At 36.7% G+C, this 15,008-nt stretch overlaps 1 protein-coding gene across 1 annotated transcript; it reads right to left on the minus strand.

Moving 5' to 3' along the window:
* Positions 1-2,656: 2,656 nt before the first annotated feature.
* LOC117972746 (uncharacterized) lies at positions 2,657-12,683 on the minus strand. Its single transcript, XM_034922761.2, has 11 exons — positions 12,575-12,683; positions 11,570-11,787; positions 10,770-10,834; positions 10,586-10,684; positions 9,967-10,072; positions 7,391-7,501; positions 6,895-7,042; positions 6,276-6,364; positions 5,445-5,530; positions 4,714-5,359; positions 2,657-3,197 (listed from the first exon to the last, which is right to left on the minus strand). The coding sequence occupies exons 1-11, from the start codon at positions 12,575-12,577 to the stop codon at positions 3,122-3,124; spliced, it is 1,647 nt and encodes a 548-aa protein (XP_034778652.2). The 5' UTR covers positions 12,578-12,683; the 3' UTR covers positions 2,657-3,121.
* Between the last annotated feature and the right edge of the window lie 2,325 nt (positions 12,684-15,008).

Raw genomic sequence — 15,008 nt, forward strand, 5'->3', positions numbered from 1 at the left:
CTAAGGAGCCCAAAGGGATCGCCAGAAACTGATCATCTTGCGCAAAACTGGTAATCATAAAATGTTCCTTCTGTTCCATAAACATAAAACTGTGTTTTGAAGACAAACTGATTGAATTCTGAAAACACAAAAATAGAAAACTCAGCGTCAGTCGTCTCTCAATTCTGGTTCTAGCTATTGCTTATCTAATGCCTGGTATTTAACTACAGGACCAACACTGGCCTCAGGTTGGATTTCATGTGTGAGTTATATTCTAGAACACTGGAGCTTCTTTAAGACAAGACTACGAAGTAGTTTCATTTTAACTAAACACAGGGGGTGGGCGTCTATATTAATGAGCTAAACAGCGGTCTAATCCTTGCTCTTTAACTAACCCTGGTGGGCCCCCTCTCCACACAATGTATTAACCCATTTATTACTAACAAATAGCATCAAAAAAGGCCCACAAAAATTTGGAGGGTGGTGTTATTATGAGTCATCACTGTTTATTTGTGTTAATAGTAGAACCCATAAACAAAAATAGATACATTCAGTAGAAGAGTAAAACAAAAGTCAGAAATATGCTAAATTTGAACTTTATATATATATATATATATATATATATATATATATATATCTCTGAAGAATAATCTGTAACTGTGGGCCCAATTCTGTAAAACCTGAGAATTTCACAAAACTAAAACCAAATCAAATCAATTTAAGGTCTTTTGTTACTTTTATCGTGATTTTTATCCTTTCAATGACAATAGCAATAAAATACAGAATATTTTTGAGAACAGGGCCCTGTGAGTAAATTTGATATTAGTTCCATATGTGTGAACTCACATAAAAAATGTATCTGTTAGGACCCCAACCCGAAATACAGCCCCATTGAGATCGGGTCAACCTCAACAGGTTGGGGTTAATTAAAATGTTTAGAACCCTGAAATCTTTTCATGTTCGGGGTGGGGTTGTTTTGCGAATGACCCCATCGCGATGCAGAAAAGCTACAGTACCTCATTAGTTGCACAGTACACAACACAACAGAATAAAATAACACATCAAATAGCAACTGTAATATTCTACATTTGTTTAATTCTAACATATACATTATTCATAGCAGGATCCATTAACATTTGGATACATTTTTATGTACTGTCTTTTATTAGTTGTTCTGTCAAATTTAAAAAAATTTAAAAAAAAACCTGTATAGGACAGTCTGAACCTTCTTAAGATCTCAGAAGCACTGGGCAAGCACAATATGAAAAAAAAAAAATGATATTCACAAGAAATGGTATTAAAAAAAATATGAGGATCTAACACAATTCATTGTTTCTTTATTTTAATCTTTTAGATATTCAGATATTACATTAAAAACATACCAATGAACTTCAGTATTATAATTTGTACATATTGTATGTTGTATACAGTGAAAGATTCTGCCATCACACTTTGTAATGTCCATTGCTGTTTTAAAAAACCCAATCATCCATTGATCCATTGATCCAACAGTCAATTTGATTGTTATTTAACACCATTAGGGATTATAATCGAGTCGGTAAAGACCAGTACTGTACCTACTAGTGTACTGGCAATAGGTCAAAATCCACATATAGATAATCATTGTAGGACAGTTAACGTGAAGTCTTAAGTGCAACTCCCCCAACCTCTATTTTACAATTCTAAATTCCTTATTGGTAAAAAGGGGCACATTGTAGATTGTATTAAAGATCACGTTTTCATACGATGTTGCCTGATATGATTATAATCAGGCCATTTAAAATGTGGATAATGACCAACTTACATTATCAGGTATAACAATGGTTGGTAATGTTCCATTGAAAGTGCTGATCTTAAGATGGGGCTGCATTTGCATTTACAAGCTGTGCATTTGAAACTCCTCATCAGTTAAGAGTCTACCATGAAGATTGCAGTAATCGTTCGAGTCAGTTGAAAAAGGATGAGAGCAAGGTCTCATCCCCCAGCAGGTGATCACATGAATTAATTATAATAAAATAACTCACATTAATTATTTAATAATAATAAAAATAAAACATCGGTCTGAATAAGATGATGGGCTGCTCTCACGCACCAGAGCTCAAGGACAACATCTGTGATTTCAAGCTAGGCAAGGCAAGTTTTGGAAAAATGAAAACAATAGAAAATGATGCACCTCTTAGGCACGGACGGAGGTTCCAATGTTAAATCAGCAGAGTTGACCATCTTGTATATATAGAAGATCTTTGATTCTTTCCCGTCATTAATCAATCATCTGCTTCCTCTATTGACTGACATGCTTTCAGCCAGTAACATGCTTAGACTCAGAAGACACTGCTGAGGTGAAGCGACCCAGGGAGTACAAGTGCAAAACAGAGAACCCAACAGATACCATGTTTTAAAATTGAAATGCATGTGTGCTGTAACGTGCGTTTCTTTTAATAGTGCACCTCTGAGAGATATGTAGTTACCGGCAGTGCACAATGCCGGAGATTTATGGAACTGCTTTATCAGCTGCAATTATTTTTACTGATGTGGATCTGTAGATGTAAAAAAGGGTGGATACCCAAGTACTTTTCTGAAAGGAATGTGAAATTTGTATTTCACAAAAATACTAACACTGGCGGTATATGACAAGGTTTGTCAAATGACATTCATAAAAAAAATGACACAAACAAAAATACATTTTGAAACTATAATTATCCAACCTCTTGGCATGGTTTTGTTTGCAAAGCTGATTGTTACAGAAACAGAATTTCACAAACATAAAGCAGCATTTACAGTAGAAAGCAGTAACATATGATATTTACTTTAAATAAATAATTTATAAAGAAATCAAGACATTTATTTATATAACAGTAAATACAAACCCAAGAACCAAGCAAAAATGTTATGTCTCCAGTATAAAGAAATCCCCAATGCTTAAATTACCAGAAATAATAAAATAATGTCATTTTACAGGAAAAGGGTAGTCACATTACTCTGCAACAGCTACACATTCTCTCTTGTTGCTGTGTTTCTCCATTTAATATTTCTTCAGCAAAAAGGTCCTTACAAATACAAAAACAGAAACTTAGGCATTATCTTTCACTTTCCAAAAGAAATTTCAGACCATGAACATGCCTACACCTGTGCAGTGGCATCATTAAACATCTTCAATTGGACAGCTGTGCAGTGGGACACCTGAAGTCATCTCTCCCACTTCAGTTATGCTTGAATGCCTGAATATAAAAAGATAATTGAATAGGTAATTTAACAGAATACTAAAATCAAGCAGCGTGATTCTTTGGAACTGTAAACCTGTTTTTATCCCACACTCCTTACAGTATGTACTGTTGCTGCCTCCTGTAATTTACATTTGCAATGTATTATAAGAACAGTTTTCTCCACATAGCTTCAGATTCTGGTACTTTGCATAACTTTGAATGTAGTAACCAAGTATCATAATTGGATAAGCATTTAAATGATGTAGTGCAACAGGTAACACTTCAGATTAGGTATCCGTTATAAGCAATTATAAACAATAGTAAAAAAAAAAAAAAGTAAATAATGGCAAAAGTGTTTAATAACTGTATTGCAAAAGCAAAGCAGCCCCACAACTGGTGAGACAGATATATAAAGACAGACAGACAGGTATATAAAGACAGACAGACAGGTATAGAAAGACAAACAGACTGACTATATCCATTATAATGGGCAAGAGAATAAAAAAAATTAATTGTGATTATCCTTACGATTAAAAATTGTAATCATCGTTAATCTTCATTTTAATCACATAGTTAATTGATACAATTACTGCGTCCATCTCATTCAAGTTTGTTTGATTACTAATGCTACTATTATTATTATTATTATTATTATTATTATTATTATTAGTTGTTGTTCTTATTATCTATAAGGCCTTACATGGTCTTGGACCTTCTTATCTTCAAGATCTGCTGACCCCATATGTCCCTAGTCGTTCCGAGATCAGAAAATGCTAATTTTTTGACAGTCCCTAAAATTCGTTTGAACGCTGTCGGAACCAGGGCATATATAATGCCCCTCGTCTTTGGAACTTGCTTCCGATTCATATCAGGAATGCCTACACAATTTAATCTTTTAAATCCTGTTTGAAAACATATTTGGGTCTGTTTATTTGTAGCTGGATTATATATTAGACACAGACTTTTTTATATTTCTTTTGTAAAGCGTCCTGAAATGCTTACATGACGAGCGCTATATAAGTGAAATTTGTATTGTATTGTTGAAGTTACATTCTCCTTAATTGTAAATACCATTATAGTATTATACTTTTAGTACTTTGCTCCATAATGCAGCTATGTAACTTTCTATGCAAACACAGACTGCACTCATTGCGTTGCATGCGCTCGAGTATATTATAAAATGGTGCCGCAGGGAATGAATTACGAAATGCTCGAAGTGGGTCAAAACAGATGAGAGCGATTAACGCATGTTAAAAAAATTAATCTCCAAAAAAAGTACGTGTTATAGCATGAGTTAACTGTGATTGACAGCCCTAGTTATAACGCATTATAAAACAATGGCAAGTGTAGAATAGTATTTCTAAGCATATTCTATAACATAATTAATAACATGTTTATAGATTGGTTTTAATCACTTATAACGGATACCTAAACTGAAGTGTTACCTTGTGACATACGTAATAGCACCTCCTTATACCCCCCCAAGTGTCCTGAACAAATTTCAATATCAAAAAATACAAAAAAATAGTACCATTTGAATTCAGTTCCTTGAGCAGACCTTGATAGTTCTGTACAGACTGGGTTGCCGCTATAACACTGCTCAAGTACACAGAAGTGTGTGTTCTCTTCTGGCAGGTGGCAGTTAGAACCAGCAGGAGAGGATCTGCCCGCACAAGACAGAGAGGGTAGCCAGGCCCCACCAAAAAGTGGCTCTTGTGAGTAAAGCATTGGAGGACCACAGGCATGGGAACTTTCCAGACACCCTGTTGGAATGTGTCTGGGCCTGAAGGAAGTGTACTGCAAGCAAGGCCCTGGATTTGGGAGCAATGGGGGATTGAAGGCAGTGTACTGCAAGCAAGGCCCTGGATTTGGGAGCAATGTGGGATTGAAGGCAGTGTACTGCAAGCAAGGCCCTGGATTCGGGAACAATGGGAGATGCTCTTTACCAGGTACAGGTATAGGGACATTTGCAGTGGTACAGAAGCTTTCAAAAGTGACATTTATTCCTTCAGGATACTGCTGTGCTGGGAAATCCTGGAATAGCACTTCAGCAGAGTTTGGGTTGGAATCAGGAATTATGACTGCAGGAGCAGCAGGCTGGCCAGTCGGCCTCAGTTTGGAGCTTCTGTCTACTGCAGGAAGTATGCATCTTCCCAAGGAGTTTGCTGCCAGGTAATCTGAAAAACAAGATTTTTTTGGCATTAAATGGAAAGAATGAGAAACTATTTCCAAGCAAAATGTTTAGAAGATGATGGTGTGTACCGGCTTTGGGTTTCTTTGCTTTAAATCTTCCAGCTTTGGGGTTTTTGTCTTTTTTGCATTTACTTTTCTTTATGTTACGTTCTTTCCTATAAAATAAAAAGGAAATGCAATCAAAATGAACTTAAATGCATCTTTATAGGTGACAAATGTTTGCAGAAGAATAATGACAAAGATTTCAGAAGAGTTTGTACCTTTGATTGATTTGCACGGTTTGAAGAATGTTGCATACAGTACAAAATTTGAATAAAATGTATTTAGTTCAGTATTATTTTCACTGACACCTTTCACCTGATGAAGGGAGATACATGTTCTTGATAGGTTTTTATGTAGTCAAAAAAGTTACATTACACTTCCTTCTAAAAAAAAAGGATAAAAGGGTGCTCTGTATTGCAGCAAAAAATAAAGCTGGGAGCATGTAATAAAATGCATGCCACATCTTGTGCACCATATTGGCTATTCTGGTTTCTGATACTGTCTTTTTACGGACTATAAGGTACTATCATCAAAAATGCTCTAAACAGATGTGTTTTATAAGCAAATAAGATATTGGAAATGTTGCATTGGTTTATTATATTGCAAGCAGGTAACAGTATTACATATCAGTCAATGACAGCAATACATGATATACAGAACTATATTTAACAAAAAAATGTGCATAATTTTTCAATAGCATTGACTAATATGCTGTCTAAGCAGACTAACAATGTCTAGTATATGGCACGAGTACTGTGTAAATGGCAGGTGCAGAAAAATGCTACTGTGGCAGAAATCCGACGTATACCGATGATCCAAACACACAAATAACTGCACAAAACTCAAATCAATTCTTACCCTTTCAGTTGGGGTTTAGTTGGTTGCAATGGGGTTTTAGTTTGTTTCCACCATCGTCCAGTCCGGTTTTCTCCCATTAATTTAGCCACCTGAAAAAGAGGTGCACACTGAATATAGAAATGTCGAGTGCTGTTATTATTTAAGGTGAATCAGCAACTTCATATCACTGTTTTCCAAATGCAGATAACCAGTACCAAAATTAGGTCTGTTTATGCAAAATATGCATTCGAAACATCATATATTCTGAAAAAGTATATATTGATTGCTGCTTGCTCTTGGAAGCCTTTGCAGTTCACTATCCCATGTAACCATCCTAAGCACCCAGGAATTAGAAATATTAAGATAAAAAAAAACAAGCACACCAGCTCCAATATTTTGGAAAGGGTGGCAACGCTGCTATCCTTCAACAAATCCCACAGGATCTCCCCTGGAACAACTGTGAATGAGATGCCCCCCAATTAACAAAAAATAATAAAATAAATGACACCCACAGGGAGAGCATTTGCTCCTTCAAAACGCACATTACCTCTCTTACACAAACACAGTGTGATTGTCTGAGCTTACATTCAGTATAACAGGGATTTAATAAACAATGTAATGTAAATGGATCCAGCAGTACCTGTGACAAAACTTCCTCTGGCACCTTGTTCTGAAGGTACCTCATATACTCCACAGTCATCTCAAGAACAGACGCAGTATCAATCCAGTTGTCCTTTATATTCGGAAGGAGAGCACGCAGGCGGTCACAACACTCTTTAATTTGCAGCCTATTTTAAATTTTAAAAATGTATTAATATAGGCAATAACACTAAAATGCCCTTTTATTATAAAGCTCAAAACTAGAAAATGATCAACAATTCAAATCATTTGCTCCAAGTAGCTACCTAATGTTTCCAATGGATTCTGGATAGGCAGAAAACAAAGACAGTACAGCACAGGAATACAGTCGCACCAGTAATGTTGATGTGAGCATCCCTGCCATAGAAGAGCAAGTTTATAAACCTACAGTCCAATGAGTGCCAAGACAACCTTGGCCTCCACAGGTGAAAGCCCAGTGCATTAACCCGCGCTGTGCCACCAAGACCCCATCTGGATTCCAAATGTATTTCTCTTACCTCCTTGTGTGCTCTTTTCTAGAATGAAGAAGAGCTTCTGACATGCAAGTAATCTCTTCAGAGAACGAAGGCTGACTTCCACAGACCATGCCAGTGTCTGGCCACTCGGAGCTACACATACACATTTCTTTGTTTTAAATTTACAATTTTGGGCCCAAAGAATTTCAATACATTGTGCATATTCGCATTTCTTAACATGACTGTATCATAACAATATGGGCATCGCTGAATAACACTGATAATATTTCTGTGAATATATAAGGGTCAGTCTATTTCAATTGGATGTTCCTGGCAGGGTATGTCGACCCCTGAGGTTACCTGTGTAACAATGTCCTTTATGACCTACAGAGCGAGAGTGAGGAACAGACAGCATCACACATTGTGTTGCAACAACATGTTGAAATAACATTTTACATGTAGACTATTTAAACGTTGATAGATTGTCTAATAGACCAGTCTTTATAGAACGGTAAAGTCCCTTTGTTTGGTATATAACACATTTTAAAATTGCACAGCTGTTTCAAAAAGTTTCTGATACAATTTGGCAGGAGATTTTTATTGATTTTTCTTTTTTTACTACAAATTGCAAGTTTCAGAATGCAAGCAGCTGCTGAAGCATATACCAAGCTAAAAAGTGCTTCACTATCAACTGAAAACAATCAATAGCACCAAACAAAGAAAGCACTGTTCAAATCAATATTTTCAGTCCAGAAGTAACAAATAAACTTGATATACTGGATAAAGACTCCATCGACTTACATTAAAATGATACACAGCTGAGGCGTCTATTTTAAGAACTTGAAATGCTTCTGAGCATAAAAAAGCAAATGGCAACTAGAAATGTGTTTTTGTGTCATTGGTAAGTTAAAGCAAAGAAATTGAGTGATTTGCTGTAACGGTCTGTGTTATTTAGTCACTAGCAAACTAACTTTACAGTTCATGGTCAACTAGTGAGAGAGTACCTAAAGGTGGTAAAAATGCCCATTATCGACTTTTTAACCTATTATTTTTTTCATGTGGGGTACGACCCATATTTTAAGAGCTGTTGGTCCACTAAAGCTGGAAGCACAGGATAGCTGATTCCAGGCTATTATGAAATATATCTAATAAATGGTGTCAGCACAAATACGTACATGTTAATTCATTTAATTTGGTTTATTATGTAGAAAGCAATTATGATTAACTGTAACCTAGCAAACATCAAGGCTTCTCATTGATGGGTGGGAGTGGGGCTAGAAAGTTTCACAGAAGGATCTCGAAAGAAGGAGGAGCAAGTGCTAAAACATTCCAGCCACACAAATCAAAGTTTACATCAACTGCTATTTTTCTTAAATTGGAAAACAGTGTTAAAACAATTCTCATTGTCAGTGTTTTATGACGTGATTCTTTGTCTCTTTTATTAGATATGATTGTTAGCTGGTAAGTTATCAAGCAACATGATATAATGATATGCTAGCAGGTGTCACTTCGTGTACCACTCATATTCATCATTTTTGTTGTACCATCACATTTATTACATTCTAAGGATAGTATATCACTGGCTGTCTCTGCAGACCAGGTAGGAAGAGTTTTAAACACTATTGGAATGTTCCCGTACACAAAAGCCAATAATCATGTAAATGGATTGCTTTTTCTGCAGCAGGCATTGCCAAAAACACAGTTTTCACAAAGTGGGACAGAAAAATAACCAGTAAGCACTGTCTATTGACATTACAATTTCAAAATACATAAAAGGGTCAGCAATTTAATGCAAACAGCACATGGTAGCAGAAAAATTTTAATAGAATGCAACATCTGAAAATGTTCTGCGCCTACAAATATACACTGCCCTCTAGAAGTGGGACAGATGAACGCATGCAGAATGACTGTGGGGAGGGCATTTACTGCCTGGGTTCTGAAACAGTGATCTCCAAAACTGGCACTGTACAATATTAATCATGTACTAGTTTTGGCAACTGTTATTCTTGGGGTTAAGTTGAAGAACACATTTTAAGTAAATAATTAATGCATGCAAAGCAGCTTGTGTGAAAGTTTCTAGCTGCCGCTGCCACCTTTATTATTCACAGAAACATAAGATGTTAATAACTAGAGCTGTTAAACCTTTACAACACCTATATTGCCATACATTTCTCATTTCTTGCCTGTTTAATATTGTGTATAATCTGTATAAATATTTATTGTTGTTCTACTTAGATCTTGACTTACCATGTTCCAACTAAAAATATGAAAAGATTCCCCAAGGCTGATGGAGGGGAAGCATATCAGTGTTGCACAATCCCCAGTCCACAATGCCTTGATATGGGCTTCAGTGCACAGCGCAACACTAATATGCTACCCCCACAGCATTGAGAAGTCTTTTCATAAGAATGTTTTTAATTAGTTAATATGCATGATAAATAATGACATAAGCAAAAACCAATATAAACTCACACAGAACATGCATTATACAGTATTAAATAGGTACACATTTTAATATTAGAACAATTAGAACAATACTTTAAAACAAGAGCTGAATTAACCATCACATAATAGGGGAAAGAAAGTGCAAGGAAACACCTCCAAGAGGTAAAACTAACCTTTTAAAGACAGATGACACAAGACCACCTTGGAAGCTGGGTAGTTCCAAACCTCTCTGCACTGGTTCAGCATAAGAAACCGGAGTTACATCCGAGTCACTTTGGCCTGTCAAAACAGAAAATTTAAATAAGTAATGAATACCTTACTTGGGTTCCCAACTTCTCATATTTGGGGTTTTAACCAAGATAACACATTTTTCTGTTTTATAAACACAGTTTCTACAGAAAGCTACAATAAAAAAAATGTATAGGCTATTACAAGTCAAGTTTGTGTATAAAATGATACTTCTTAATTTCCTGAGAGACAACAGGGAAGTATCAGCTGCACTGTGTCTGGGAGTAACTCCACAGTGTCTGTGGTTATTATAAGTCATTAAACAATATCTGAAAAGTTCATATGACAAAACAGCCCTCAGACAGGCATTAAAAATGTGACCAAAGATTGGCTAGGAAGAGAGACTGAACTACTCCCTCTCTCCCTAACAAGGCTGCTCTTTCTGGACAGGCTTGTGGGGAAACTTAGCTCCTGCCGGAACTAGCACTGTTCTGTAGATTAATATGCTGTCACTCCAGAACCATTTCTGCACATAAAAACGCAACTTTAATACAGGTTACATACCTCTGGTAAGAAACTGGCAGTCAATAAGGACTCTCGCCAGCTTATCCTGAGAGAGTGGCTCCATTAGGATAAACTCTGCTGTGTCGCTTGAGACATCCTCTAAAAGAGAGATCTTCAGTTAAAACCCACTGCCTGTTCGGTAAGTCTAGATAAATCTATGTTTAACACATTTTGCATTACCTACCTGCATACAATTCAGGAATAATAAGTATAGAAATCATTTTGTCAACATTCTGGCTGCTTTTTGTCCTGTGGGATATAACACAGCACTTAAATATGCACCCCCATTTTTGTATGTATTTGAATCATATTCAGCACATAATACTGTATATGGTTTAAACTAAATATCGATGTATTTTAAGCAAATATAGAATTACTCAAATACCATTTTATATCACTTAAAAGGTACTGAGCATAAATGGTGACAATAAGATGGGTTGATTTTTATCAGGAGTTCATCTAAAACCTGGGAAAATAAGCATTCAAATACTGTGGAACTAGTACTAGGCATTCTCAATGCTGCATAGCAACTTACTTACGTGTAAACCTTCTAATCTTAAGTGGCATGAAGTGAGCGTGAAACCAGTTGTATATTGTGATATACAAGTTCGTCCCCATTTACTCCCATTATATTCTGGCTGGGACATTTCAAGTTTTGATAATAAACATAGAGGGACACTAGCAGGGTTGATATTACACATGTTTGATTTGTTAAGGGCTAGTGGATTAACCTACCCAGTGCACCACCTTTCCCCACCTCAAACCTACATCAGATTCCCTCTCTTTCAACATATAGTGATGTTACTTGCATAGTAATAATATTAAACATAAGGTGTCAATGTGGGTGTAATGTTCTGTGAAAAAGGGGCCAAGCCTTTGAAACGGGAGTGTCTGTTCAGTACCAGTACTTGGAATTGCAATGAAGACAATTTTCTGGGCTTGCCAGTTACTGAGCAGAAAACACTTATTTTATAACATGTATACCTAATGAGTTTGAGGGTTTCTGCTTCTGCTGAAGACGGCGTTGAACCCAAGTGGAAAACAACCAAATGAAAACAATAGCTATTGAGATGCGTTGCAGCATGGCTCAAGTCACTTGTCATGATGGTTGCACGGCCGAATTTCAAAAGGCTTTCTTGAAGAATAGGGGCAGCGTCATGAACAGTATCCTCTTCACCAATAAGCAAGGCTGTAATTTCAACCTGAAAGAAATTGTACGTATCATTTCTTATTTAGGGTTGGACAAAAATGTGTAGATGCACACACTTTTGTATAAATGTGTCATCTTCACATTACCAATTAATTTGTTATGCGAATCTCGGGCATGTATTATCAATCAATCAATCGTCTCGTAATGAGAACAGAATTTTCTACAAACTTCCAATCCTACCCCCCAACTTAAACAATTCCCAGGTATTCCCCCTTATCGTGCGGAAAATGTATTTACAAAGTTTCACCACATAGGATAAGGTTCTCTGTCAAGTGCGTGTGATGTAGGTACTTATGGAAAGATGGGACACGCAACACTGCATATTAAATTATGTTGGTGTTAAATGCAAAATTGGGGAATCCTCCGAGATACATATTTTACTACTGCTATGAAAAACGTATGTATCATATGTTTTATAAAACAGCCTAGTTTCTTCCAAATACAAAAGGCATTGTTGAGATGCTTTTCATGCTGCTCATTCTTACAGTAATGGTGAATATTCTGAGAATTGGGTTTTAATAGAGAGAAAATGGTAAACATTAACCTGAACACAAACCCTCGGAAAGAAACAGCAGTGACTAAGAATGAACAGTTCCGATGTACAGAGAACTGGAACTTGCCTAAGCCTATGCACGTTAATATTTGTAAATAAAATGTTACATCACCATGCTTTGTTAAATACACTTCGTAAAGAAGACAAATTGGGTATTTATAAATAAGTCACAAATTAGCACGAAAAAAAAAACACGTGAAAGTTTGAAGTATTTAAAGTTCCTTACCATTTTTGGTGCTGTATTTTGAAACTGGTGGAACGAAGAAACAACGTAGTCCAACAATCCAAGTTGACATGTGTTTGCATGAGAATCCAAATCTCCATAGGAAAACCACGTGGAATTCCAATTAAACAATTTATATGTCAGTTTGAAATGACCTAATTAACGCGTTGCAAACGTAAGTCACCTGAATCGCCGACGCAGAGCAATCCAGAATCCATCAAAAGATGAGCGGCACCCAATTACTGGTGGACATTTTTGAACAGAGGTGTTTTTCAATTTAGCTTTGAACACGGTTAGTTGTTTTTGCAGTATATGTTATTTATGTAAACGTAGGGTAGTATAGTAACCTTATGAAAACTGTATAAACGCCACCACATACCCCCGCCCCCCGCCAAAGTTATTGTAATAATAATCGATCAAGCATACCTAATGACTTGTTGCGAATACACTATCGTTTTGCATGCAAACAATGTTCAGTAAGTATGAAAAGGAAAACGAATTGTAAACTATTTTTGGGACACAATGATGCCTGTCAAAATATGTTTATAAGGGGAGGGGAGATTGGGATACCAAAGTTAATTAATTGTATTTTAGGATAAAAAAAAGTAGGATTTACTAATTTGTTTTATATGACTGAGAATATTTGTTCACCTATGATATTGATTACTAGTATTATTCCAAACCCCCTAAGGCCCACTTGGTATGCATCTAGTTCCTACATGCTTCAACCTCCTTAAACCTGCTTGCACAGTATGCACAGCGCCTTGAAGTAATGATAATCCATACAGGCACTTCTCAATTAACACTGCCCCATTAAGACAGGGAGGCCCTGTCGTAGCTACAGTTTTTAGGAGTAAACTTATAGTTGTTAAGTTACATACTGTATACTTTTCAGTCGTTCAGAACAACCCCCACAAACTCAAAATTAGAAATAATTTTGCTGAATGTGTTATATTTAGCCTCAAACCAGGTTTGCTCGGAGGTTGGCAGTTTGAAAACGACAATTGAGGCCCCCTTTTGTTTTGGAGAATTACAGTTCTCCGAAGGGGTAGCTGCAAGGGCAGAGATAAATATAAATGAAGGCAGTAGCCAACTGTTTATGGGAAGAGTGATGTGTTGTGTGCCTGGGGCTGTGTCATAAAATTAAGAGGGAGTCATAATTATTATGGTGTCCTCTAATGCACATTTTAAATGTACTGTACTTCATTGCACTCTTGGTCACTTCCTGAAAGGTTCACTTGCTTGTGTTTATGTAAAGATTTTCTAGCTTTCTACCATTTTCATCCCTCTCCCAGTCACCCCCCTCCCAGTCATCCCTCTCTCACACCCCTCTCCCAGTCACCCCTCTCCCTGTCATCCCTCTCTCACACCCCTCTCCCAGTCATCCCTCTCTCACACCCCTCTCCCAGTAATCCCTCTCTCACACCCCTCTCCCAGTCATCCCTCTCTCACACCCCTCTCCCAGTCATCCCTCTCTCACACCCCTCTCCCTGTCACCCCTCTCCCAGTCATCCCTCTCTCACACCCCTCTCCCTGTCACCCCTCTCCCAGTAATCCCTCTCTCACACCCCTCTCCGAGTCACCCCTCTCCCAGTTATTGTGTATAACTGCAATATGAATGAGAGAGGATGAAAAACAGTAAATAAAAAAAAAAATCCAATTCAAAACAACACAATTACATCCTTACCTATCCTGTCTACTGAATGCAAGAAGCAAGGTCTGGCACATTTTCAGCAATGTTGTGAGGTTTAAAGCTGCTAGTTACTTCCTTGGTCCAGTCTGGAATCACTAGGTACCAGTAATCTAGCCTAGCCATTTGATAAGTACTTTCAGTTCTGAAACAGGAACACATCAGCCAGTCCAGTCAGTGCCAGTCTTCCTCAAAGAAAGAAAACTGGATGCTTGTTTCATGTTCAGTTTTCCTAATCTACTGTATCTTGGAATCCAAAAAGATTATATATAGAAATATATATATATATATATATATATATATATATATATATATATATATATATATATATATAATATAGTGTGTGTGTATGTTACATAAAACACGCTGTTCTTCCGAACAACCAAAGCATTAGTATGACATTTCCAAATAACAGTATTTTGGGCTGTAGAAATAATTCCTCATTTTGGATACTTACAGATGTATGTGCAGCTGCATATGTCCCTAGATTGAACTACAGTACAGACAGACAAATACACAGACAGACACCTGTAATATATCCCCCCATAATCTGACACTACCAACACTTTGTGATGAATAATGTTAATGCCAATGTTCACCCCAGTTTCATTTTCACATGTTTAGGAACACATGTTGTAATTGTGGCAAGGTCAAAACAAAATCCAAACCTACAAACTATAAAATCATGTGAAATAAAGCGTGTAAACAAAATCACTGTATGTTAACCCAAAATTTCACAAAATATAC

Source organism: Acipenser ruthenus, chromosome 8 (assembly GCF_902713425.1).
Source record: "Acipenser ruthenus chromosome 8, fAciRut3.2 maternal haplotype, whole genome shotgun sequence".
Taxonomy (NCBI): Eukaryota; Metazoa; Chordata; class Actinopteri; order Acipenseriformes; family Acipenseridae; genus Acipenser; species Acipenser ruthenus.